The 27,676-nt window shown below is 36.3% G+C and overlaps 1 protein-coding gene across 3 annotated transcripts in view; it reads right to left on the bottom strand.

Moving 5' to 3' along the window:
* Positions 1 to 9,118: 9,118 nt before the first annotated feature.
* Positions 9,119 to 27,676, bottom strand: part of LOC140157309 (uncharacterized) — a 42,310-nt gene continuing 23,752 nt past the window's right edge. For 2 of the 3 annotated variants that reach the window (XM_072180452.1, XM_072180453.1), the window contains 2 exons: positions 26,045 to 26,150; positions 22,132 to 24,370 (listed from right to left, as the gene is read on the bottom strand). In XM_072180452.1, the coding sequence (XP_072036553.1) occupies positions 22,839 to 24,152 (1,314 nt within the window). In that variant the 5' untranslated portion in view covers positions 24,153 to 24,370; positions 26,045 to 26,150 and the 3' untranslated portion in view covers positions 22,132 to 22,838. Of the gene's footprint in view, positions 9,367 to 12,326; positions 12,429 to 22,131; positions 24,371 to 26,044; positions 26,151 to 27,676 lie in introns of those variants that run through there. The other variant, XR_011859663.1, reaches the window with a different exon arrangement.

Below are 27,676 nucleotides of genomic sequence, written 5' to 3'. Positions count from 1 at the left end.
GAATGTATTTGCTATCTACAGTAGACAGCATCACTGTGTGTATTTGCTATCTACAGTAGACAGCATCACTTGTTGTATTTGCTATCTTCAGAAGACAGCATCACTGTGTGCAGTATTAGCTATCTTTAGTAGACAGCAACACTGAGTGTATTTACTATCTTCAGTAGACAGCATCACTGAATGTATTTGCTATCTTCAGTAGACAGCATCACTAAGTGTATTTACTATTTTCAGTAGACAGCATCACTGAGTGTATTTCGCTCGCCGCAATATCGAATCGCGTGCGTAAAGTTACACGCCCTGTGTGTACACGCACGCGTACATGGGCGGTTTGTCGGCACGCTTGCGGTGCAACCGCGAAAGGGCATTGACGTCACTACCAAACTTGAGGTGAACCAAATTATATCTTCAGTAGACAGCATCACTGAGTGTATTTACTATCTTCAGTAGACAGCATCTCTGTGTGCAAGTATTTGCTATTTTCAGTAGACAGCATCACTGTGTGTAGTATTAGCTATCTTCAGTAGATAACATCACTGTGTATTTACTATCTACAGTAGACAGCATCACTGAATGTATTTACTATCTACTGTAGACAGCATCACTGAGTGTAGACAGCATCAGAGTGTATTAGCTATCTTCAGTAGACAACACCACTGTATATCTAGTATCTACAGTAGACAGCATCACTGAGTGTATTAGCTATCTTCAGTAGACAACATCACCGTGTATTTACTATCTAAAGTAGACAGCATCACTGAATGTATTTACTATCTACAGTAGACAGCATCACTGAGTGTATTTACTATCTACAGTAGACAGCATGTGTATTTGCTAACTTCAGTAGACAACATCACTGTGTGTATTTACTGTCTACAGTAGACAGCAACACTGAGTGTATTTACTATCTTCAGTAGACAACATCACTGTGTATTTACTATCTACAGTAGACAGCATCACTGAATGTAATTACTATCTTCAATAGACAACATCACTGTGTATTTACTATCTACAGTAGACAGCAACACTGAGTGTATTTACTATCTTCAGTAGACAACATCACTGTGTATTTGCTATCTTCAGCAGATAGCACCACTGAATGTATTTGCTATCTACAGTAGATCACACCACTAAATGTATTTGCTATCTACAGTAGACAGCATCACTGAATGTATTTACTATCTACAGTAGACAGCATCACTGAGTGTATTTACTATCTACAGTAAAAACATTAGTGTGTGTATTTACTTTTTGAGTAAACAGCATCACTGGTTGTATTTACATATCACTGTGTGTATTTTCTATCTACAGTAGACAGCATCACTGAGTGTATTTACTATCTACATTAGGCAGCATCACTGAGTGTATTTACTATCTTCAGTAGACAGCATCACTGTGTGCAGTATTAGCTATCTTTAGTAGACAGCATCACTGAATGTATTTACTATCTACAGTAGACAGCATCACTGAATGTATTTGCTATCTACAGTAGACAGCATCAATGAGTGTATTTGCTATCTACAGTAGACATCATCAGTGTATTTACTATCTTCAGTAGACAGCATCACTGTGTGCAAGTATTTGCTATTTTCAGTAGACAGCATCACTAAATGTATGTGCCATCTTCAGTAGACAACATCACTGTATTTACTATCTACAGTAGACAGCAATATCAGTGTGTATTACTTTTTAGAGTAGACAGCATCACTGAATGTATTTACTATCTTCAGTAGACAATATCACTGTATTTACTATCTACAGTAGACAGCAACACTGAGTGTATTTGCTATCTACAGTAGACAGCATCACTGAGTGTATTTACTGTCTACAGTAGACAGCAACACTGAGTGTATTAGCTATCTTCAGTGGACAACATCACTGTGTGTATTTACTATCTACAGTAGGCCCATTCTCCGTTAAAGCGTTCAAGTTTGGTCTCAGGAATGACAAAATGCCAACTACAAAGAATTCATAAAATTCATTCAGAATCGTAAACTTTAATAGTTTAAGAACACAAAATAATGCATGGGTGATTTTTCAACAATGCTTCATTTTTGAGCAATATTACTTGTACGTATTGGGGGTAACGTATCAGTGGTAACGTATCTGTGAAACCCTTTCCCATCTTTGTCTTAATCGTGCAAGTGTTAAAACTGACCGACTTAATTCCCATACTTGATCAGTCATGACCCAATGTACTAAAGTCTGGTATGGTATTTGGCTTCATTTATCACAGCGTTTTTTCCGAGGGGAGTAGAATTTAGGTAACGTATCTGTGACGGCATGAACGTAACGTCAGGACTTTTTGCCATTAATAGACCTGATTTTTTTTACTAAACCATTGTGTTATGTTCCATATATATAATATAACTATGGAGCCTGCTTGATCCATCACATATGAGAACATTCATCTAGCCAATTATTTTCACAAATTGTTATCCATTAGAAATATGGTAACGTATCTGTGAACAATATTGGCTACATAGTCTGAAAGACCTGTTGGAAAAAGATAATAATCTGTGTTGTGATGATTTATACTTTATAATTAGGGCATGATACCAGCTAATGAAAAGTACCTAATAATCCATTATTTGCGCGCATGTTTAGAGAGCAGGGACACATTATACGGAACACACCTTGGCTGGCGACATGGAGGAAAACAATGGACATGCATAATCAGCTTTATTGTTTTATACTTTCTAGGCATGTTACAACCTCTAGCCTCACATATTTTAAAAAGCAACTCCTAAGTATAAGTTATATTAATAAAAGTTATTTCTTTCTGACGAAACAAGTCTGAATACGACTTGAAACTATGGGTGACACATATTTGGCATTTTGAACACTTTATCGGAGAATGTGCCAGTAGACAGCATCACCAAGTGTATTTACTATCTTCAGTATAGACAGCATCTCTATGTGCAAGTATTTACTATTTTCAGTAGAAAGCATCACTGAATGTATTTGCTACATACAGTAGACAGCACCGCTGAGTGTATTTACTATCTACAGTAGACAACATCACTGTGTGCATTTACTATTTAGAGTAAACAGCACCACTGAGTGTATTTACTATCTACAGTAGACAACATCACTGTGCATGTGTGTATTTACTATAGGCCTATACAGTAAACAGCATAACTGTGTGCATTTGCTATCTTCAGTAGACAGCATCACTGAATGTATTTGCTATCTTCAGTAGACAACATCACTTGGTGTATTTGCTATTTTCAGTAGACAGCATCACTGAGTGCATTTGCTATATACAGTATATTAAAGTAGACAGCATCACTGGGTGTATTTGATTACATGAATGCATTTGATTATTCATTCTTATTTAGTGGGTGTGAAACACAAAATCCGATTGGACAGTCTTATGATTTTGGTAGACAGCCTCACTGAGTATATATGCTATATATACAGTAGACAGCATCATTTAGAATACTTGCTATCTTCAGACAAGATTTGATTTCATTTGTTTGGCTTTTGACAACCCTGGATAACCCAAGAAAGCCTCTATTGAAGCTTATTTCCATTGAGGTCCACTTGAACACCCGTACAGTTTAACAGTCTACTCTTTTGGAAACTGGCTGCGAAATATGTGTACAGGTATGGCTCTCTATTCCTGGACCAACGGCTTAATGTCCTCTCCAAAGGACAGAGTAATAATAAAATTTCAGTGTGTGAAGCGCGTTTTTATCATAAAATTATGAGAGTGGCTTTGGGCCCCGCCCCATACAGGCTTGTCCCCTGGCAATAATGCCAGGTACGCCACTGCAATCTCCACTGGTGGGAATTGAACCCTGGACTTCATGCACTAAACTAAAGGCAAGTGCCCAAACCATTCATTACTGAGGCATCGCTCTCCCGCCTACAGTAGACACTATTACTAGGTGCATATTCAGTTTTCTGAGAAATCATGTAAATTATACATATGAAACTCAATATTCAGATATTCATTTTCAGATTTTTATTTTTCATCAAAAAAATGGAAAAATGAATACAAAAACAAAATACAAAATATAATGTTATAAGCTACTTTACATCCTATCACATGTGTGTACATCCATATCAAAATGATGTACTTGTCAGCTGCTATGTGTCTCTTTTTACATAATATTTAGTTAGGAAGACTCATCTCAAGTGGAAGTCACATGGTTTAGGAATACAGAGAAATTGTGACTTGGGGATGATTTGAATTGACCTCCACTTGCGATGAGTCTGTTCCTAGCCATTATGTTAAATAAGACGCATGTTGCAGCTAACAATTAAGTGCATCATTTTGACATGGATGTACACATGTGACACAATCAAGCAAAAACCTCTTTTTTATTTTACTTTTTTCAGCAAAGTTAAATGTGACCATCCAGCACAACTGAGCCCTGAAGTCGCCAATCATCATTTTTGAGATATTCAACCAAAATATTCTGCTTGAAATTAGCTTTAAAATGATGTATGTCATGTCTATAGTACTTGACATTTAAGTACCGGTAGTGAAAAATCAATAAAACAGTCAATAAATCCTTTGTTTCCTTTTGTTTATTGTTAAGTTCAATGGAGCATATCTCAATAGTGGCACTGGCAACATTATTCCCAAAATTTCAGTTGATTCCGATTTTGCGTTTGAGAGTTATGCATGATTATGTGTATTACACTGCTCCATTCAAGCTACTTGCAGTTCGCCATTATGCACTATGTGCGGGGAGAGCCTCGAACTGGCAGCATACATGAAAGGAAGAATTATGTAACCTTACACAGAACGTTATGACTAGTTCAATTCCCATTCATGTATGCTGCCAGTTCGAGGCTCTCCCCACATATAGTGCATAATGGCGAACTGCAAGTAAGCTAATAGGCCACTATTGTAATTTTGTTCTACCAGAACGAAATTCAAATTTGGCGATATTTTTGCTAAACAAATTAATCTGCAAGAAATATTTGGTACAAAAACATTATGTAGCAAGAGGTTTCCAGTGGTAATAAAATCTCAACTTTTCTTTGAGAAAAGTGGGGGGATGAGGCTGTGGATCACGAAATGCCCTTTTGGACAATGGCAGATTGCAGGGATGAAAGTATTTGCTATCTTCAGTAAACAACATCACTTGGTGTATTTGCTATCTTTAGTAAACAACATCACTTGGTGTATTTGCTATCTTTAGTAAACAACATCACTTGGTGTATTTGCTATCTTCAGTAAACAACATCACTTGGTGTATTTCCTATCTACAGTAGACAGCATCACAGAGGGTAAGCTTGCTATTTGCTATCTCCACTCGACAGTATCACAGAGTGCATTTCCTATATTCAGAAGTAAATCACTGTTTTTGCTATCTTCAGTAGACAGCATCACTGAGTGTGCATGTATTTGCTACCTACAGTAGACAACTTCACCAGATGCATTTGCTACATTCAAGGAATCACTAACAATAGTTTGTGTACTTGCTACCTACCTCAGATAGCATCAATGAGCATATAATTACTAAAATATTGTCCTCCCCTTGCCAAAGCTTAATTAAAATACAGCCTGCCACAATTTGGAACAATTTCCAACTTTAGCTGCCCAAACAAAAGCGCACTCCTGCTACAATGTATATCAGAATATACTAGAATGGACACTATACGTGCATACATGTGCAAAATCAGCTATATGTTGATGTAAAGATTTATCCTGTGCAAAGATTTATCCTCTAACTAACAATGGCAGATTGCAGGGATGAAAGTCCACTTTTAACAAAAAAACCTGAAAAACAGCCTCGTGTGAAAATGACCAGAAAGACCCTAAAACGGTCAGAAAATAAAAGAAATGCTTTTAAAATTGGACTACAAAAAAGCCTGAAAACTCCGGGGGAAAACTTACATCCCTGCAGATATTGCATTCTTAAAATGAAAGTGTATGGCATACGTAGATGGGCAATACCACAGCAGATTAATTCTGCACAACCAATTCATGTATTAAATACATGAATTTGAAGCTGCATAGAATTAACATTCTCAACAGCAGAGCTGCCAACATTTGAATTTTGAAAAAAGGGAGATTTCCTGTTGCAATCAGGGAGATTTGTCAAAATGTGTACATCTTAATGGATGAAACCATTTCCTTTTCAGGGAGATGACCAAAAATTAAGGGTTCTGAAGGTTTAAAAGTATAGGGAGTCTCCTGCAAAAAGAGGGAGAGTTGGCAGCTCTGCAACAGGCATATTGCTTGCAAACTTTCCCCAACACTGACGAGCTTTGAATCAAACTACTGTAAAAGTAGAAATTTTCGCGAGGTTTTTATTTTCGCGAATTTCGCGAGTGGACATAAAATCGCGAAAATATAAACTCGCGAAAATAAACTGTTGCATTAGGTTTCTATTGTATCAATATCAAAAGCGCGAAATTTAATTCTTGCGCAATTGACAAAATCTTCAAAATCGCGAAAATATCTTCTCGCGAAAATATTGACTTTTACAGTATGTATATATTTCATTAAGATAGCCTTATTCGTCACCATGACAACCTCACAAGTCTATTATACTATAGCTTGAAAGCTAGTATGTACCACTATATGCCTTCTGAAAAGTGTGCTGAGGCTTGTGGGTTTATGCCTGTGTACAGCTAAGGGGCTGTGCAATAATTATGAGCCCCCCGGGATAAAATTTCAAACCGCTCGCCAAAAATCGCTTGCCCCTCTCTGCCCGCCAAAATTGCTTGCCCCCCCTCTCGGCCCGCCCAAAAAATTCTTTGCCCCCCTTGAACCAATTTGCAAACCTTAAATGGTCTAGATGTATGTTGCGAGCGCAGCTAGCAGGAAAATGTGCATATTTAAGCGTTTCCGTACTGTTTTCCTCAGCCTTTTTAGAGCGTTTTATTAAAAAGGCGCCCCATGAATGCGTGCCAAAAATTGCTTGCCCCCCTCTCGGCTTGCCAAAATTGCTTCCCCTTTTCGACTTGCCAAAAATTTCTTGCCCCCCAATTTTACCCTCCCCAGGGCTCATAATTATTGCACAGCCCCTAACACACATCACTGTTACCCCTCAAAAAAATATTGTCATGTGCAATTGGGAGGGACAGAATAGAGTAATATGTCAAATCTGGAAACTGGCATCTGAGGATCGAATCTCCTTGCACCTACCTAATATGTCATATTTACAATATGGGTATAATCTTTGGCATGACTACTGAAGTGTCATTTCACATGACTGTGCACAGAAAAGTGTCTCTTAAAATATTCACACTGATCTAGGTTCTTTCTCTTTTGTATGGACTTTGATGTGGCTGTTAAGATTACTACGACATCTAAAGCATTTCAGACAATACTCGCACTGATATGGCATCTCTTTGGTGTGTGTTCTAATGTGGCTTTTTAAACCATCTGTTCTTGTAAAGCATTTCTCACAATACTCACACTTATGAGATTTTATTTTGGAGTGGGTTCTGACATGTCGATTAAGATTACGGCCAGTTGCAAAGCATTTCTTACAATGATCGCACTGATATGATTTCATATTTTTATGGATTCTGATGTGTTGTGAAAGATTACCAGAATAAGCAAAGCTTTCCTGACAGTATTTACACTGATAGGGTTGCTCTTTGTGTGTTCTGATGTGTCTATGCAGGTACTGCTGTGACCAAAACATTTGTTACAATGCTCACACTGATACGGTTTCTCTTTGGTATGAGTTCTGATGTGGTTTATATAAGACTAGATTTGAGAGAAAAACATTTCTGACAATATTCACACTGATAAGGTTTCTCTTTGGTATGAGTTCTCATAATGTGGATTTTTAGATCACCATGTCTTAATGTGAAGCATTTCTGACAATAATCACAGTGATAGCATTTCTCTAAAGTGTGTGTTTTAATATGATTTGTAAAACTATGTCTATAATCAAAGGTTTTTTGACAAACCACACATTGAAACTGATTCTCATCATTTGGAGTCATAAACTTTTGACAATATTTACAGTATTGGTATATATCACCTTGTGAAGGGCTGATGTGCTTTTTAAGTCTACCAGAAATTACAAAGGTCTTATGCCAACACACACACATTTTATGTTCAAGAGCCCGGACATATTTCATCATATGCCTATATACAGGCTGAGTCAAAAAGAAGTAAACCCATGTTTGAGGGGCTGTAACTATTGATCTGTAAGGAATCTGCTAAAAATGAAAATATCATTGGAAAGAGCAAATTCTACACGTCTCATTTAAAAAAGAACTGTTGGAATTGCTCACAGCAAACTCACGTTATGCTCATTTGAATACGACCACCCATTTTAGTAGCTGCACACGGTTTCACTTCCCAAGTACCTATTATATTGTTTGGTAAGGCGCTATATTCAAATGTAAAAGTGGTTTCGATCAATGATTCGTACATATCGAAGGGTTCTTTCCAATATGAATCTTACCTAATTGCACTACATTATAATGAAACGGGCCAAATGACAACATGGCCAATGAGCGCACGTTTCTGTCGACGAAGTATCATGAAACTAAGAGTCCCACTGAAGTTCAGCGTCGTTTTTGTGTCCAATCTCTCACAGCTAATCAGATTCTATGTAAGGGAGCAGATATAAGAATTTGAACAAGCACAATGTGCATGGGACACTGTGGAACAGACAGCCGGAAGCTTCATGCAGACCACGAACTGCTAGATCACAAGTGAACATTGCTAGAGTTAGACATGCGTTACAGCAAGACCCAAAGATCAGCTCAAGAGGCAATCCTTTACCCAACATTCCCCAGTCAAGCTTCTGCCAGATCGTTCGTAAGACTTGAATTGGTATCCCTACAAACTACAGTACCGTCATGAACTTCATTCTGGGGATGCCGTTTGTAATTAATTAAAAGCAATAGTTGTCAATTCAACAATAAATCCTGTTAGTACTTTGTTGATTCGAAATTGAAATGGATGAAAATCAATCGGCCGTGTGCAGCTACAAAAATGGGTGATTGCATTCAAATGAGTATAACTTTAGTTTGCTGTGCGCAATTACAACAATTCTTTTTTTTATTTAGACGTGTAGAATTTACTCTTTCCAATAATATTTTCATTTTCAGCAGATTCTTTACAGATCTCTAGTTACAGCCCTTCAAATAAGAGGTTACTTCTTTTTGACTCAGCCTGTACATGTGATTCAAATATGTCTAAAGAATAGAACCTTGTCCTACAAAATTTACAAATAAATGGCTTCAGAAGTTTCACTTCCATAATTCTTGTTTACAAACAGTAATTGGTGTTAAAATGGATTTCACAAAGATGTTGCTCTAGCTTATGCCAACGTACAAATTTCACTGCAGTCAGTTCAAGCCAAGATGTCTTTCTCACATTTACTTCTGTATTATCTTGGTGGTGCTATAAGTGATTCAATGCTAGAACATCTGAAATATTAAATGAAATGGTTGGGTTTTAGCACTGCATGAGAATGTTTGTTTTATGATACTGAATGAGCAGAGTAGAGGTATTGTCCATGAAATCTAGTCGTTAACCTGCTTGCCCCACACTAGTGTTAGCTGATGTTGTCTACAATTGTACATGGGGGAAAGGAACAAGAAAAACCAAAATTATATTACCGTATTCATTCCAATAGGCGCCCAGGGCGCTAAACAAAGTCATTTTGGGTGGGCGCTTATTTTTTACCTGGTTTACCTGATTTTTTTCGTAAGGTGCATTTATTAGAAACAAATTTATGTACGGTACATTATAAAAGGGTCCTGATGCATTCTCGTGAGCTTTTCTGATGCAGAAAATATATTGCAAGTTTACACAGAACTTGTACCGGTAGTCCTCCAGCTTTTTCACTTTATCAACGTGTATCTGTCACTTCTACATTAATGGTACCCTTTAGCAAATTGAAAATACCCTGGGTGGGCGCTTATTGGGACATGGGCGCTTATTGGAATGAATACGGTACATAAAAGGTACATGTACATACCATGATTGATGAGTTCAAGTTGTTAAATTCAGTAATGTTACATGGTGTTTTTACAGACTACCACACATCCAAGATCAAGTGCATACACATATAGTCTGCATCCACTCCTTAAAATTTCTGGTGATTTTGGGCCTGGAGAATTGGTCTTTTCAAATACTTAGTTTAGTTTCTATATTGTTCAAAAACCAAAAATTAGAGATTAAAAAGTGGAGCAGAACTGTCTGCAATCATAACACTTTTGTGCTGGGAGGACACAGTTGGGTATATATTAACCATATTAGTATATAATGGTCTATTGTGATAAGCATAATTATTATCAGATCACCGTGGGCAGTAGTTGATGCTTAATCAAATCTGATTTTGTCTTATTTCAGCGAAATCAGCTAAGACTAATTTGGAAATCGGACTCACACTTTCAAAATGTAGATTGACTTGTTCGACTTCTTTGCTCATGAAAATTGCACTGCGAAATTTAAAAACTTCTTGTATACTTTCATCAAGGTATCTTCAAACCTGATATTCTGCAGTAACAAATTGAAATATGTTTACCCTCGGGGTGGTGAATTCTTAATGTGGTCTGCAAAACATCTTTGCCCCCCCCCCCTTTTGACCTGCCAAAAAACCTTTGCTTCCCCTTGGCAAATTATTAAAACTTGATATTTTTCATATTTGATATTTAACAGTCCTCAAAAAAAATTAATTAATCCAATGATCATGATGATGTACTTAAGAGAGTACGTACATGTAGCTAGGAGGAAAAACTATTGATCATTCAAAACATTTGACCTTTTGTATTGAAGATAACACATTTTCCCCAAAAGACCTACAAATTGTACATATTACTAGTCAAAATAAGGTTTCACCTTCCATATTTTTATTTTTTGTCAAAAAAGGCAATTTTTAGTGATCCAAACACCAACTCCAGCATAACCATTATTTGGTTAGTATCGCATAACTAGGGCAGTAACGTTTTGTAAGTTACGCAAAGCTATGTAACATATCAGGAGAATTTGAGTCTGACAGGATTTATTATGAGATGGGAAGTAGTTTCTTTGTATCTGGCTTTCTTCATATTTACACTGATAAGGCTACTCTTTGGCATGAGATCTCATGTGGACATAATATAATTGGATACTGATACGGTTTCATGCATTTTTTTGTGGTATGTAAGACTACAAAGATTTATAAACCTTTTCCCACAATACTGACACTAATATGGCTCCTTTTTTGTGTGTATTGTAATGTGTTTTTTTAGAACACCCTTTGTTGCGAAGCATTTCTGACAATACTCACATATATGGGGTTTCTCTTTGGAGTGAGTTCTGACATGTTGAGAAAGATAAGTGTGTGCTGCAAAGCATTTCTTACATTGATCACACTGATATGCTTTCTCTTTGGCATGAGTTATCTTTACATGTCTATTAAGATCACTGTTAATTACAAAGCATGCCTTACATTGATCACACTGATATGGTTTCTCTTTTGTATGAGTTGTTTTGACATGTCTTTTAAGATGACTGTGTGTTGTAAAGCATTTCTTACAATTATCACACTGATATGGTTTCTCTTTGGTATGCACACTGACATGGTTTCTAAGACCACTAGAATCAGCAAACCTTTTCTGACAATATTGGCACTGATATGGCTTTTCTTTGGTGTGTGTTCTAATGTGAATTTTTAGACCATTACTTCTTGAAAAGCATTTCTGACAATACTCACATTGATATGGTTTCTCTTTTGTATGCACAAGGATGTGACTTCTAAGACCACTATGATTGGCAAAGCCTTTCTGACAATACTGGCAGTGGTATGGCATATCTTTGGAGTGTGTTCTAATGTGGATTTTTAGACTACATTTACTTGCAAAGCATTTCTGACAATACTCACACTTATGGGAGTTCGTTCTGACATGTCTTGGCATGTGGATTTTTAGACCACCATATGTTTTATAGCATTTCTGACAATACTCACACTGATAAAGATTCTCTTCATTGGTGTGAGTTCTAATGTGCATTGACAATTTAAACCTACAATCAAAGGTTCTCTGACAAACCACACATTGAAAACGTTTCTCTTCAGTTTTTGTCCCGATTGTATTTAGAGAATCAACTTCCATGAAACAAGTGCTTTTAGCTTGAGATATTATCATCTTGTCTTTTTGTGTATGTCTTTGAAGATTAGCACCATCCATCGGCATCATGAATTTTTTCTTTTGATGCACCCGGTCATATTTGATCATGTGTCTGTTCACATGAGATTTCAATTTTTCCAAAGAATAAAAGTTACCTTTACAGAATATACAAGTTAATGGTTTTAAACTTCTTCCTTTCATTGTTTCTTTCTTTTATGAGTCTGTAAAGTAACCATTCATTTAAGATGGTAGTTAGTCAGACACCTGGAACCCACCATGCACAGAAGGAGATCAGGCTTTAGGACAGTCCACACATCAGGCTTCTAGTTATATCCAAGCAGTGCTTACGGTTTCTACTGATGGCTGGATCAAAATATCTGAAAATGCAGAAGACCAATTATGTTAGTCACCCATTAGTGTCAAATTATCCAGTAACAGATTCAAAGCTTCATTTGTTTTGAAAGAGTGCCTATTAACAGTCCAAAAATATTGCAAATAGTAAACTCTTACACTTTTGGGAAATGATTTCACCATCTCATCATGTGCTACTTCTACCAAATGGCATGTGTTGCATGGTTGGAATGAGAGCAGGGGCGTGTATAGCCAGCTTTCTTGGTCGGGGGGGCAAATAGCATCACCAAGTGTATTAGTTATTTACAGTAGACAGCACCACTGAGTGTATTTGCTAACTACAGCAGACAGCATCACTGAGTGAATTTGCTATCTCGGTAGACATCGCCGAGTGTATTTGCTATCTACAGCAGACGGCATCACTAAATGTATTTGCTATCTACAGTAGACAGCATCACTGAATGTATTTTCTATCTACAGCAGATGTCATCACAAAGTGTATTAGTTATCTACAGTAGACAACATCATCGAGTATATTTGCTATATACAGTAAACACTATCACAGAATGTATTTGCTATCTACAGTAGACAGCATCATTGAGTGTATTTACTATCAACAGTAGATAGCTTCACTGAGTGTATTTGCTATCTACAGTAGACAGCATCACTGAGTGTATTTGCTATCTACAGTAGATAGCTTCACTGAATGTATTTGCTATCTGCAGTAGACATCATCACTGAGTGCATTAGTTGTCTGCATCAGTAGACAGCATCCCTGAGTGTATTTGCTATCTACAGTTGATAGCATCACTGGGTGTATTTACCTACAGCAGCATCACTGAAGGTATTTGCTATCTACAGTAGACATTATCACTGAGTGTATTTGCTAACTACAGTAGACATCGATCATCACTGAAGGTATTTGCTATCTACAGTAGACATTATCACTGAGTGTATTTGCTAACTACAGTAGACAGCATCACTGAGTGGATTTGCTATCTACAGTAGACATTATCACTGAGTGTATTTGTTATCTACAGTAGACATTATCACTGAGTGTATTTGCTATCTACAGTAGACATTATCACTGAGTGTATTTGCTATATACAGTAGACATTATCACTGAATGTATTTGCTATCTACAGTAGACAGCATCACTGGGTGTATTTGCTAACTACATGAATGTATATGATTATTCATTCTTAATTCAGTGGGTGCCAGTGTGGTCTAGTTTGCAGACACATAATCTGATTGGACAATCTTATGATATTGGGTGTTGTCTATCATATCAGGCCATAGATGGACCCTACATCATCACAAGTATTGATAACCCGCAACACAATTGTTGAGGCTCACATATTTATCATGTTGTAGGTGTAGGTCTACTAAGTATGCACACAATGATGATAATTTAATTTATGCTAAAAAATAGTTTATAGTTATTAAAATAATAATTGCCTAAGAATGAGAATAAATGGTATGAATTTTTATTTTTACTATCTTCTACCATGTGATAGATGACACAGGCAGGCGAACACACAGTAGAGGATAGTAAAAACAAAAATTCATATCGTTTATTCTCTAAGTAGACATCATCACCTTCAGTAGAAGCATCATCAAGTTAATTTACTCAAAATTCAGATTCATATATTTTTTTTTTTTTTTTCATTAAAAAAAAACCAACAGGACAAATACACAATATTTATAAATGCTATATACTTCACATACCGTATTGCTTGTAATAAACGCCCCGGGGGTGTTGCATTTTTCCAAAAGGGGGCGTTTATTGGAAGTGAATATTGTCAATGAAAAAAACCCTTTAAAATCGGATTCAATTTCCCAATGGTGCTCCTGTAGAAAAGGAGGGGTGGAAAATGACATTTTCGTGGTAAGTGCATCATCAAAGCAAGAATCTGGTGAAATTCTACCATAATTAGGCAATGAAATGGATGGAAGTTTGAGTCATAATAGGTTTTGTCCGTACAATTTAGGGATTGTCACTGCATGACTGAGATGACTGATGCAAGTTTTAAGATTATACTCACATGATATGACATGGAAATGTTTGCATTTTTGTCAATTTTTAACGGAAAAAAATATTGGAGGGGGGCATGTTTATTAGAGGGGGAGCATTTATTACAAACAATACGGTACTATCCACACTATGGACATAATCAATCAAAAATCATGTAGTTTGTTGTCAAAATCATTTCAGGTATGTCCAAAATAAAGAGCAGAAACTTTTTAATTTGATTGTTTTCTAATCATATATATCAAGACCCTTAATTATTTTTTTTTTCATTATACATGTACAAAAGATTTTTTTGATCACTTCACAATCATGATATTTAATTCATATCACCCATCATAATTAACTAAGGAACTTGGGAACAAACAAAAGGATCAACAAAGCCCTACAAACATCTCAAAAAAAGTAACTAACCCCCCTTAAATAATGGACATTATTCAAAAGGGGCTATTGTATTGCAAATTTGTAAAATGCGTTGGAAGCAGAATTTATTTTTGCGCATTTTGACACCTCATTTGATACGATAGCACAGGAAACAATAAAACACCGGTCACTTTAATGTAGTGAGCTCCAAATTTGAAAGTTGCACTTACATACAAATTTTTACAAAAAAAAAAACACTCAGATATCATTACACAGATTTCCTTCAATTACACTGAATGCAAAATCAATAGAATTTACTGTAACTTCCAAATCTTGGGCTACATTGATTTAAATGTATGCTGTGACGTCAGTAGTCAATTGCTACAAATGAGGTGTCAAAATGTGCAGAAATATAATCAGGCCTCCAGAAACCGCGGGAACGGCGTTCCCAGAAAGGTCACAGAGGTCACAGAAAAAAAATGAAAAAAAAAAAAAAAAAATTTCCCCCCAAAGTTTTCGGCAACCTTGAGAACCACTGTACCTATTATGAAATTTCAGGATCATTCGCAGTTAATTTTAAAAAAAGAAAAAAAAATCAGAAAAAAAATTACAAAAAAATTACAGTTTGTTATCCTGTATGCAAACCATTAACTAATGTTTATTTCTTCATCTATCACATATTATAGATGCATTGGTTTTCCATGCATTTATAATATGTGATAGATGACGAGGTAAACACAAGTTAATGGTTTGCATATTAAGGATAACAAACTGTAATTTTTTTTGTAATTTTTTCCATTTTTTTTCAAATTATCTGTGAATAATCCTAGCCCTTCAGAATAGGTCCAGTGGTTCTTCAAAGTTGCAGAATACTTCTAAAAAATGTTAAAAAATAAATAAAAATAGTTTTTGAATTTTTTTACCGACATCCGACATCCAATAATCGGTTGAGCCCTAGATGTGATTATATCAATCATATACTATATATATGTACTATGACTTACGACAAAAAAATGACATTGTTGGAAATTTGTGAGTTTTGACAGTAATACTTTGAAATTTTAAGTTGTTTTTTTGTGAAAAGGATGTAAATTTTTTATAGAAAACTGTTCCAAAATAAGGCTCAGATTGCACGAGATTGCATCTAAACCCTGAGACCTGGACCCCGGCTGTTAGGACTTGGCGCTCGTGATGTCGCTCTGCCACATAGGCCTATTTCAGTTATTTCACAGAAAATTTCCAGCACTTGTCATTAAGTTCCCAGACAGCAGAAAATTTTCTGGAGGCCTGAATATAATCTGCTTCCAACGCATTTTACAGATTTGTAATACAATCACCCGTATTAAGGGACTGTGCAATAATTATGCGGCCCGGCTCGCCAAAAATCGCTTGCCCCCCTCTCGGCCTGCCAAATATCGCTTGCCCCCCTCGCCCGCCAAAAATTCTTTTGCCCCCTTTACACATGCCAAATTTTTTGGATCCCAATTTGCAAACCTTAAATGGTCTAGATATATATGTTGCGAGCGTAGCGAGCAGGAAAATTTGCATATTAAAGCGTTTCCGTACTGTTTTCCTAAGCCTTTGTAGAGCGTTTGATTTAAAAGGCGCCCCATGAATGTGTGCCAAAAAATTTCTACAAAAATTGCTTCCCCCCCCTTTCCTAAAAATTTCTTGCCCCCCCCCCAATTTTACCCTCCCCCAGGGCTCACAATTATATTGCACAGCCCCTAAGGGGGTTAGTTACTTTTTTTGAGATGTTTAGTTTTATTACTAGATTTGGTTGCAACCTTTCCCTGCTTTAAATGGAACCATGAGCACAAGTTATATCAATCAAACTAATCTCATTCATTTAGTTTCATATCTGATACTTTTATTCTGTTTCTGTGAATACCTTGACAAGTTTGACAATTTCACACATATAATTATGTGACATGATCTGATACCATGAGACCAATATTTGCAAAATGTGGGTAAAGATGGAGGAAAACCAAAACAAAATATAAAACATAAGAAAACTGATACATAAAAAGTTTATAACTTAGCAACCAAAGATTACAGGGATGTATCTAGGGACTTCAATATCAGTACAGTGTCTACTGATGAGCATGTTGGAAATGATAATAGCTAAATTTCAAAATATCAAACTTTGGTCCGATTGGATCAGACCATGTCAAATAAAAGATTCTAAACATTGACTTAGCATCGAGCAGTAATTTTGTAAGTTACAAAATGCTAACATATCATGGGATGTGGAGAATTTGAGTCTGACAGGATTATGAGATGCGAAGTAGTTTCTTTATATCTGGCTTTTCTTCACATTTACACTGATAAGGCTACTCTTTGGCATGAGTTCTGATGTGTCATGCAATATAATTGGATACTGAGAAGTACTTCTGACAATGCTCATACTGATACGGTTTCATGCACTTTTTTGTGGTAACTAAGATTACAAAGATTTATAAACCCTTTCCCACAATACTGACACTAATATGGCTCTCTTTGGTGTGTGTTCCAATGTGTTTTTTTAGAACACCTTTTGTTTTGAAGCATTTCTGACAATACTCACATTTATAGGGTTTCTCTTTGGAGTGAGTTCTGATGTGATGTCTAGAAAATTACTGCGCCTTGCAAAGCATTTCTCACAATGATCACACTGATATGGTTTCTCTTTTGTATGAGATCTGACATGTCTATTAAGATCACTGGAAGCTGCAAAGCATTTCTCACAATGATCACACTGATATGGTTTCTCTTTTGTATGAGATCTGACATGTCTATTAAGATTTAGGCGAATTGCAAAGCATTTCTGACAATATTCACACTTATAAGGTTTCTCTTTGGAGTGAGTTCTGACATGTTGAGAAAGATAACGTTGTGCTGCAAAGCATTTCATACATTGATCACACTGATATGGTTTCTCTTTTGTATGCACACTGATGTGGTTTCTAAGACCACTAGGATCAGCAAAGCCTTTCTGACAATATTGGCACTGATATGGCTTTTCTTTGGTGTGTCTTCTAATGTGGATTTTGAGACCATTAGGAATTGCAAAGCATTTCTGACAATACTCACATTTATGGGGTTTCTCTTTGGAGTGAGTTCTGACATGTCTATTAAGATTACTGCGTCTTGCAAAGCATTTCTCACAATAATCACACTGATATGGTTTCTCTTTGGTATGAGATCTGACATGTCTATTAAGCTCACTGGAAGCTGCAAAGCATTTCTCACAATGATCACACTGATATGGTTTCTCTTTTGTATGAGATCTGACATGTCTATTAAGATTAAGGCAAGTTGCAAAGCATTTCTGACAATGATCACACTGATATGGTTTCTCTTTGGTGTTATAGTAAACTCTTACACATTTGGGAAATGATTTCACCATCTCATCATGTGCTACTTCTACCAAATGGCATGTGTTGCATGGTTGGAATGAGAGCAGGGGCGTGTATAGCCAGCTTTCTTGGTCGGGGGGGGCAAATAGCATCACCAAGTGTATTAGTTATCTACAGTAGACAGCACCACTGATTGTATTTGCTAACTACAGCAGACAGCATCACTGAGTGAATTTGCTATCTCGGTAGACATCGCTGAGTGTATTTGCTATCTACAGCAGACGGCATCACTAAATGTATTTGCTATCTACAGTAGACAGCATCACTGAATGTATTTTCTATCTACAGCAGATGTCATCACAAAGTGTATTAGTTATCTACAGTAGACAACATCATCGAGTATATTTGCTATATACAGTAAACACTATCACAGAATGTATTTGCTATCTACAGTAGACAGCATCATTGAGTGTATTTACTATCAACAGTAGATAGCTTCACTGAGTGTATTTGCTATCTACAGTAGACAGCATCACTGAGTGTATTTGCTATCTACAGTAGACAGCATCACTGAATGTATTTGCTATCTGCAGTAGACATCATCACTGAGTGCATTAGTTGTCTGCATCAGTAGACAGCATCCCTGAGTGTATTTGCTATCTACAGTTGATAGCATCACTGGGTGTATTTACCTACAGCAGCATCACTGAAGGTATTGCTATCTACAGTAGACATTATCACTGAGTGTATTTGCTAACTACAGTAGACATCATCACTGAAGGTATTTGCTATCTACAGTAGACATTATCACTGAGTGTATTTGCTAACTACAGTAGGCAGCATCACTGAGTGGATTTGCTATCTACAGTAGACATTATCACTGAGTGTATTTGTTATCTACAGTAGACATTATCACTGAGTGTATTTGCTATCTACAGTAGACATTATCACTGAGTGTATTTGCTATATACAGTAGACATTATCACTGAATGTATTTGCTATCTACAGTAGATAGCATCACTGGGTGTATTTGCTCACTACATGAATGTATTTGATTATTCATTCTTAATTCAGTGGGTGCCAGTGTGGTCTAGTTTGCAGACACATAATCTGATTGGACAATCTTATGATATTGGGTGTTGTCTATCATATCAGGCCATAGATGGACCCTACATCATCACAAGTATTGATAACCCGCAACACAATTGTTGAGGCTCACATATTTATCATGTTGTAGGTGTAGGTCTACTAAGTATGCACACAATGATGATAATTTAATTTATGCTAAAAAATAGTTTATAGTTATTAAAATAATAATTGCCTAAGAATGAGAATAAATGGTATGAATTTTTTTTTTACTATCTTCTACCATGTGATAGATGACACAGGCAGGCGAACACACAGTAGAGAAAAAAAAAAAAAAAATTCATATCGTTTATTCTCTAAGTAGACATCATCACCTTCAGTAGAAGCATCATCAAGTTAATTTACTCAAAATTCAGATTCATATATTTTTTTTTATTTTTCATTAAAAAAAAAACCAACAGGACAAATACACAATATTTATAAATGCTATATACTTCACATACCGTATTGTTTGTAATAAACGCCCCGGGGGTGTTGCATTTTTCCAAAAGGGGCGTTTATTGGAAGTGAATATTGTCAATGAAAAAAACCCTTTAAAATCTGATTCAATTTCCCAATGGTGCTCCTGTAGAAAAGGAGGGGTGGAAAATGACATTTTCGTGGTAAGTGCATCATCAAAGCAAGAATCTGGTGAAATTCTACCATAATTAGGCAATGAAATGGATGGAAGTTGAGTCATAATATGTTTTGTCCATTCAATTTAGGGATTGTCACTGCATGACTGAGATGACTGATGCAAGTTTTAAGATTATACTCACATGATATGACATGGAAATGTTTGCATTTTTGTCAATTTTTAACGGAAAAAATATTGGAGGGGGCATGTTTATTAGAGGGGAGCATTTATTACAAACAATACGGTACTATCCACACTATGGACATAATCAATCAAAAATCATGTAGTTTGTTGTCAAAATCATTTCAGGTATGTCCAAAATAAAGAGCAGAAACTTTTTAATTTGATTGTTTTCTAATCATATATATCAAGACCCTTAATTAATTTTTTTTTTTTTTCATTATACATGTACAAAAGATTTTTTTGATCACTTCACAATCATGATATTTAATTCATATCACCCATCATAATTAACTAAGGAACTTGGGAACAAACAAAAGGATCAACAAAGCCCTACAAACATAACTAAACATCTCAAAAAAGTAACTAACCCCCCTTAAATAATGGACATTATTCAAAAGGGGCTATTGTATTGCAAATTTGTAAAATGCGTTGGAAGCAGAATTTATTTTTGCGCATTTTGACACCTCATTTGATACGATAGCACAGAAAACAATAAAACACCGGTCACTTTAATGTAGTGAGCTCCAAATTTGAAAGTTGCACTTACATACAAATTTTTACAGTACAAAAACACTCAGATATCATTACACAGATTTCCTTCAATTACACTGAATGCAAAATCAATAGAATTTACTGTAACTTCCAAATCTTGGGCTACATTGATTTAAATGTATGCTGTTACGTCAATATTTAGTCAATTGCTACAAATGAGGTGTCAAAATGTGCAGAAATATAATCAGGCCTCCAGAAACCGCGGGAACGGCGTTCCCAGAAAGGTCACAGAGGTCACAGAAAAAATGCAAAAAAAAAAACTTGAGAACCACTGTACCTATTATGAAATTTCAGGATCATTCGCAGTTAATTTTAAAAAAAGAAAAAAAAATCAGAAAAAAAATTACAAAAAAATTACAGTTTGTTATCCTGTATGCAAACCATTAACTAATGTTTATTTCTTCATCTATCACATATTATAGATGCATTGGTTTTCCATGCATTTATAATATGTGATAGATGACGAGGTAAACACAAGTTAATGGTTTGCATATTAAGGATAACAAACTGTAATTTTTTCGTAATTTTTTTCCATTTTTTTTTCAAATTATCTGTGAATAATCCTAGCCCTTCAGAATAGGTCCAGTGGTTCTTCAAAGTTGCAGAATACTTCTAAAAAAATGTTAAAAAATAAATAAAAAATTGTTTTTTGAATTTTTTTACCGACATCCGACATCCAATAATCGGTTGAGCCCTAGATGTGATTATATCAATCATATACTATATATATGTACTATGACTTACGACAAAAAAATGACATTGTTGGAAATTTGTGAGTTTTGACAGTAATACTTTGAAATTTTAAGTTGTTTTTTTGTGAAAAAGGATGTAAATTTTTTATAGAAAACTGTTCCAAAATAAGGCTCAGATTGCACGAGATTGCATCTAAACCCTGAGACCTGGACCCCGGCTGTTAGGACTTCGCGCTCGTGATGTCCGCTACGCGCACATAGGCCTATTTCAGTTATTTCACAGAAAATTTCCAGCACTTGTCATTAAGTTCCCAGACAGCAGAAAATTTTCTGGAGGCCTGAATATAATCTGCTTCCAACGCATTTTACAGATTTGTAATACAATCACCCGTATTAAGGGACTGTGCAATAATTATGCGCCCCGGCTCGCTCGCTTGCCCCCCCCTCTCGGCCTGCCAAATATCGCTTCCCCCCCCCTCGGCCCGCCAAAAAATCTTTGCCCCCCCCCCCCTTTACACATGCCAAATTTTTGGATCCCAATTTGCAAACTTTAATTGGTCTATATATATATGTTGCGAGCGCAGCGAGCAGGAAAATTTGCATATTAAAGCGATTCCGTACTGTTTTCCTAAGCCTTTGTAGAGCGTTTGATTTAAAAGGCGCCCCATGAATGTGTGCCAAAATTGCTTGCCACCCCCCTCTCGGGTAGCCAAAAATTGCTTGCCCCCTTCGCTCGCCAAAATTTCTTGCCCCCCAATTTTACCCTCCCCAGGGCTCACAATTATATTGCACAGCCCCTAAGGGGGTTAGTTACTTTTTTTGAGATGTTTAGTTTTATTACTAGATTTGGTTGCAACCTTTCCCTGCTTTAAATGGAACCATGAGCACAAGTTATATCAATCAAACTAATCTCATTCATTTAGTTTCATATCTGATACTTTTATTCTGTTTCTGTGAATACCTTGACAAGTTTGACAATTTCGCACATATAATTATGTGACATGATCTGATACCATGAGACCAATATTTGCAAAATGTGGGTAAAGATGGAGGAAAACCAAAACAAAATATAAAACATAAGAAAACTGATACATAAAAAGTTTATAACTTAGCAACCAAAGATTACAGGGATGTATCTAGGGACTTCAATATCAGTACAGTGTCTACTGATGAGCATGTTGGAAATGATAATAGCTAAATTTCAAAATATCAAACTTTGGTCCGATTGGATCAGACCATGTCAAATAAAAGATTCTAAACATTGACTTAGCATCGAGCAGTAATTTTTGTAAGTTACAAAATGCTAACATATCATGGGATGTGGAGAATTTGAGTCTGACAGGATTATGAGATGCGAAGTAGTTTCTTTATATCTGGCTTTTCTTCACATTTACACTGATAAGGCTACTCTTTGGCATGAGTTCTGATGTGTCATGCAATATAATTGGATACTGAGAAGTACTTCTGACAATGCTCATACTGATACGGTTTCATGCACTTTTTTGTGGTAACTAAGATTACAAAGATTTATAAACCTTTCCCACAATACTGACACTAATATGGCTCTCTTTGGTGTGTGTTCCAATGTGTTTTTTTAGAACACCTTTTGTTTTGAAGCATTTCTGACAATACTCACATTTATAGGGTTTCTCTTTGGAGTGAGTTCTGATGTGATGTCTAGAAAGATTACTGCGTCTTGCAAAGCATTTCTCACAATGATCACACTGATATGGTTTCTCTTTTGTATGAGATCTGACATGTCTATTAAGATCACTGGAAGCTGCAAAGCATTTCTCACAATGATCACACTGATATGGTTTCTTTGTATGAGATCTGACATGTCTATTAAGATTTAGGCGAATTGCAAAGCATTTCTGACAATATTCACACTTATAAGGTTTCTCTTTGGAGTGAGTTCTGACATGTTGAGAAAGATAACGTTGTGCTGCAAAGCATTTCATACATTGATCACACTGATATGGTTTCTCTTTTGTATGCACACTGATGTGGTTTCTAAGACCACTAGGATCAGCAAAGCCTTTCTGACAATATTGGCACTGATATGGCTTTTCTTTGGTGTGTCTTCTAATGTGGATTTTGAGACCATTAGGAATTGCAAAGCATTTCTGACAATACTCACATTTATGGGGTTTCTCTTTGGAGTGAGTTCTGACATGTCTATTAAGATTACTGCATCTTGCAAAGCATTTCTCACAATAATCACACTGATATGGTTTCTCTTTGGTATGAGATCTGACATGTCTATTAAGCTCACTGGAAGCTGCAAAGCATTTCTCACAATGATCACACTGATATGGTTTCTCTTTTGTATGAGATCTGACATGTCTATTAAGATTAAGGCAAGTTGCAAAGCATTTCTGACAATGATCACACTGATATGGTTTCTCTTTGGTGTGTGTTCTTATGTGGATTTTTAGAGTATGGTATCTTTTAAAGCATTTCTGACAATACTCACACTGATAAAGATTCTCTTCATTGGTGTGAGTTCTAATGTGCATTGACAAATGATATCTACGATCAAAGGTTCTCTGACAAACCCCACATTGAAAGGGTTTCTCTTCAGTTTTAGTCCCGATTGTATTTAGAGCATCAACTTCTGTGAAAAAAAATCTTTTAGATTGCGATTTTATCATCTTGTCCTTTTGTGTATGTCTTTGAAGATTATCATCATCCATCATGAATTTTTTCTTTTGATGCGCCCGGTCATATTTGATCATGTGTCTGTTCACATGAGATTTTAATTTTTCCAAAGAATGGAAATTACTTTTACAGTATATACAAGTAAATGGTTTTAAACGTCTCCTTTCCATTGTTCCTTTAAAATGAGTCTGTGTATTGGTCTTTCGTGTTTTTTATCCAACCAACATTAGAGGAAGCAGTGTAATTTTAGTTAGTTATACACTCTGAACCCACCATGTATGCAAGATGGAGCAAGATCAGGCTTCCAAACAATCCACACCAGCTTCCAGTTAAAATTATCTTCAGTGATTGTCCATTGAGTATCACTGGCCCAAAATATCTGAAAATACTGATAAGAAAATTAAGTTAATATTAGTCTCATTATCCACTAATGAAAGGTTAAAGAAATAAACATTTGTGACAAATGAGAATGCTTCAAATCTTGCTACTTTCTGTTTTTAAGGAATGCCTATATTATGAAAACTTTTACTGTAAAGTCATTCCATGCCAATTCCCTAGGGAGAAAATGCTGTGCTGGCTTGTAGTAGCACATGCACTCTAGATAATTATTACAATCATGCAATTAGGGTGCTATATAGGGTGCTGTAAGTGCAAATAGCTCCCCTGTGAACATTTGGCAATTTCCCAAAAGTAAATTGTACTGGGGGGGGGGGGAGCACTCAACTATAGAAGTGATGGGATGTGCCTGTCAATAGCCTTCTTTTGAAGTCGACTATACGATGACCCAACTTTATTTTTAGGCGTGGCTACCCGATGACCCCTTTTTTCTAGAATGGTATTATCAAAATGTCACAAAATAATGTGGAAACTTTCTACATGACAACCCCTTTTAAAAAATCTTATATACCCAATTACCTCTTTTTCATCATTTTCATTTTGTTGGTACCCAATGATGACCCTATTTAAAACAATGTTTTGTAACGATAGGCCCCTACTTCACAACACCAGTATAGGCAAATACCTGTCACTTCTAAAGTTGATTACCCCCTGCCCCCCCCCTCCTGGATTGTACTCATTTGATACATAGCAGCTACACATGGATGCTATCTCACTTACCAACTTGTAGCATTAAGCAGACAAATGTAGGTTTCGAAACATCGAGTCTCCATAAAATGTGAGTACTTAGTACATGGAATATGGATGTTTTATAGAACTTGGCTACAGATTGAACTTTGATGAAATTCTGAATGGGTCATGCACCTGCCAGCTTTTCATAAATCTGGATGAGTTTTTAGCACGCCAAAAATCGCTTGCCCCCCCTCTCGGCCTGCATGCCAAAAATCACTTGCCCCCTTCTCGGCCTGCCAAAAAATCTTTGCCCCCCCCCTTTACACATGCTAAATTTTTGGGTTCCCAATTTTCAAACCTTAAATGGTCTAAATATATGTTGCGAGCGCAGCGAGCAGGAAAATTTGCATATTAAAGCATTTCCTAAGCCTTTTTAGAGCGTTTTATTTAAAAGGCGCCCCATGAACGTGTGCCAAAAATTGCTTGCCCCCCCCCCTCGGCTCGCCAAAATTTCTTGCCCCCCCTTTCGCTCGCCAAACACAATCAATTAATGTACAATTTTACTCTCAGCCCTTAATTACTTCATGAGAAAGGAAATTGGAATTCCAATCTCAAGCCCGAAAAGGCTCTTTGTAGCAGGACCTTCTCCTTGATAGAATAAACTCCCCCGCCATGTATCTCCAACACTGGTGACAAGTTCCAGTCTTATTTAAAGACTCATTTATTTGATAAATGATTTGTTGTATGTTCTTGTATGTTGTTTTTCTTGGTAATTTTCTTTTGTTAAGCGCTGTGATACTTGATTTTCTTTGTAAGAGCGCTTTATAAGTACCTGCATAGTATAGTATAGTATAGTATAGTATAGTATAGTATAGTAGAGTCTAGTATAATATAAAACTGATTCTTTTCCGAAATCAAATGAATTAAGATTGAGCTTCAAACACTTTGTGACAAAATTCTAGACCTCAGTGATTGCACCTGTCCCTGAACTCACCATGGATTAGAAGTACAGGTTGCAAGATCAGGCTTCAAGACAACACACACAGGCTTCCAGTTGAAATTATTCTACCAGATTGGTTCTTTGTTTCCACTGAAGACCACTGTTAATAAGAAAAATAAATTATGTATAGGTGTAAAAAGTATACACAAATCATGAGCTGTACATATCCTGTGGTGGCACTTGTTAGTTAACCAGTTACTCCATTCTTTAACTGACCTGGCCTGACTAAATACTGTAAAAGTAGAAATTTTTGCGAGGTTTATATTTTCGCGAATTTCGCGAGTGGACATAAAATCGCGAAAATAAAAACTGGCGAAAATAACCTTTTGCATTAGGTTTCTATTGTATCAATATCAAAACCGCGAAATTTAATTCTCGAGCTATTTAAAAAATCGTCAAAATCGCGAAAATATCTTCTCGCGAAAATATTGACTTTTACAGTAACCCGACTATTAAATTTAAAAAGCATGTAGTAAATTATATAGCTTTTCATACTGGGGTATCCAAAAAGGTGGCTTTGTTACATTTTGATGCGCAGCTTGAATTTCAAAACACTGTCTCTTGAGTATTCCTTCACGTAGAAGATTCAATTAGGTCTTAAATTGAGGCTAATTTATTATTACTCATGTTTTTATCCTGTTTTAAAATATGAAATAATAATGAAATTAATATCCACTTAGCCAGTTTCTCTCAGTCTCAAACAGCACTCAAGCTGGATGATCTTCCTGCATACTTGCCCAGTAAAGATCCACCCCCTATCATTCAACCCTGGGATATTTATGGTGATCTTAAGAAATTATCAGCTTCAAAAGCAGGAGGTCCGGATAATGTTCCACCAAGAGAGTTCTGAAAGAATTTGCCTATGAACTCAGTAGGCCTGTTGCAGATATTATTAATTCTTCTCTCAGGCAAGGTAAAGTACCCTCTCAGTGGAAGGAAGCTAATGAAGCTAGTGCCTATTCCAAAGCAAACACCCCCTTCCATTGACAAACTTAGGCCAATTTCTCTTACAGCTGGTCTTGCCAAGGTTGCTGAAGGTCGTGTAGCCAAATGGGTCCTTGATGCTATTCAGCCCCACATTGATCACCGACAATATGGTAATCAGAAAGGAATGTCAACCACCCACTGCCTCATTGATGTTTACCATCATATGGTTTCTGGAGCTGAAAAGGCTGGTAATGTTAGCACTCTTGTCCTTACGGACTATACCAAAGCCTTCGACATGATAGACCACAGAATTGCTGTCATCAATTTGTTGAAGATGGGTGTCTTCCCTGCAATTGTGGAGTGGGTAATTGACTTCCTTTCCTCCCGTAAGCAAAGGGTTAAGTACAAGCAAACCTTTTCTGAATGGGTTACTCTCTCTGGAGGTGTTCCACAAGGTACCAACATGGGACCTATTACCTTTCTTGCCATGATCAACTATGCATTGAATGATGTCCAGCATACAAACAATAGAGTCTGGAAATATGTTGATGACCCGACAATAGGTGAAAATCGGGCATATAGTGATGATAGTGCAATCCAAGATAATCTTGATGCCCTGAATGAGTGGTCTAAGAGCAACAAATTGAAGTTGAACCCTTCAAAATGTCAGGCCATGCAAGTTTATTTTGGTAAGAAAGC

The sequence above is a fragment of the Amphiura filiformis genome, chromosome 7, assembly GCF_039555335.1.
Source record: "Amphiura filiformis chromosome 7, Afil_fr2py, whole genome shotgun sequence".
NCBI classification, from domain to species: Eukaryota; Metazoa; Echinodermata; class Ophiuroidea; order Amphilepidida; family Amphiuridae; genus Amphiura; species Amphiura filiformis.
This window is presented reverse-complemented; position numbering and strand designations above follow the sequence as displayed.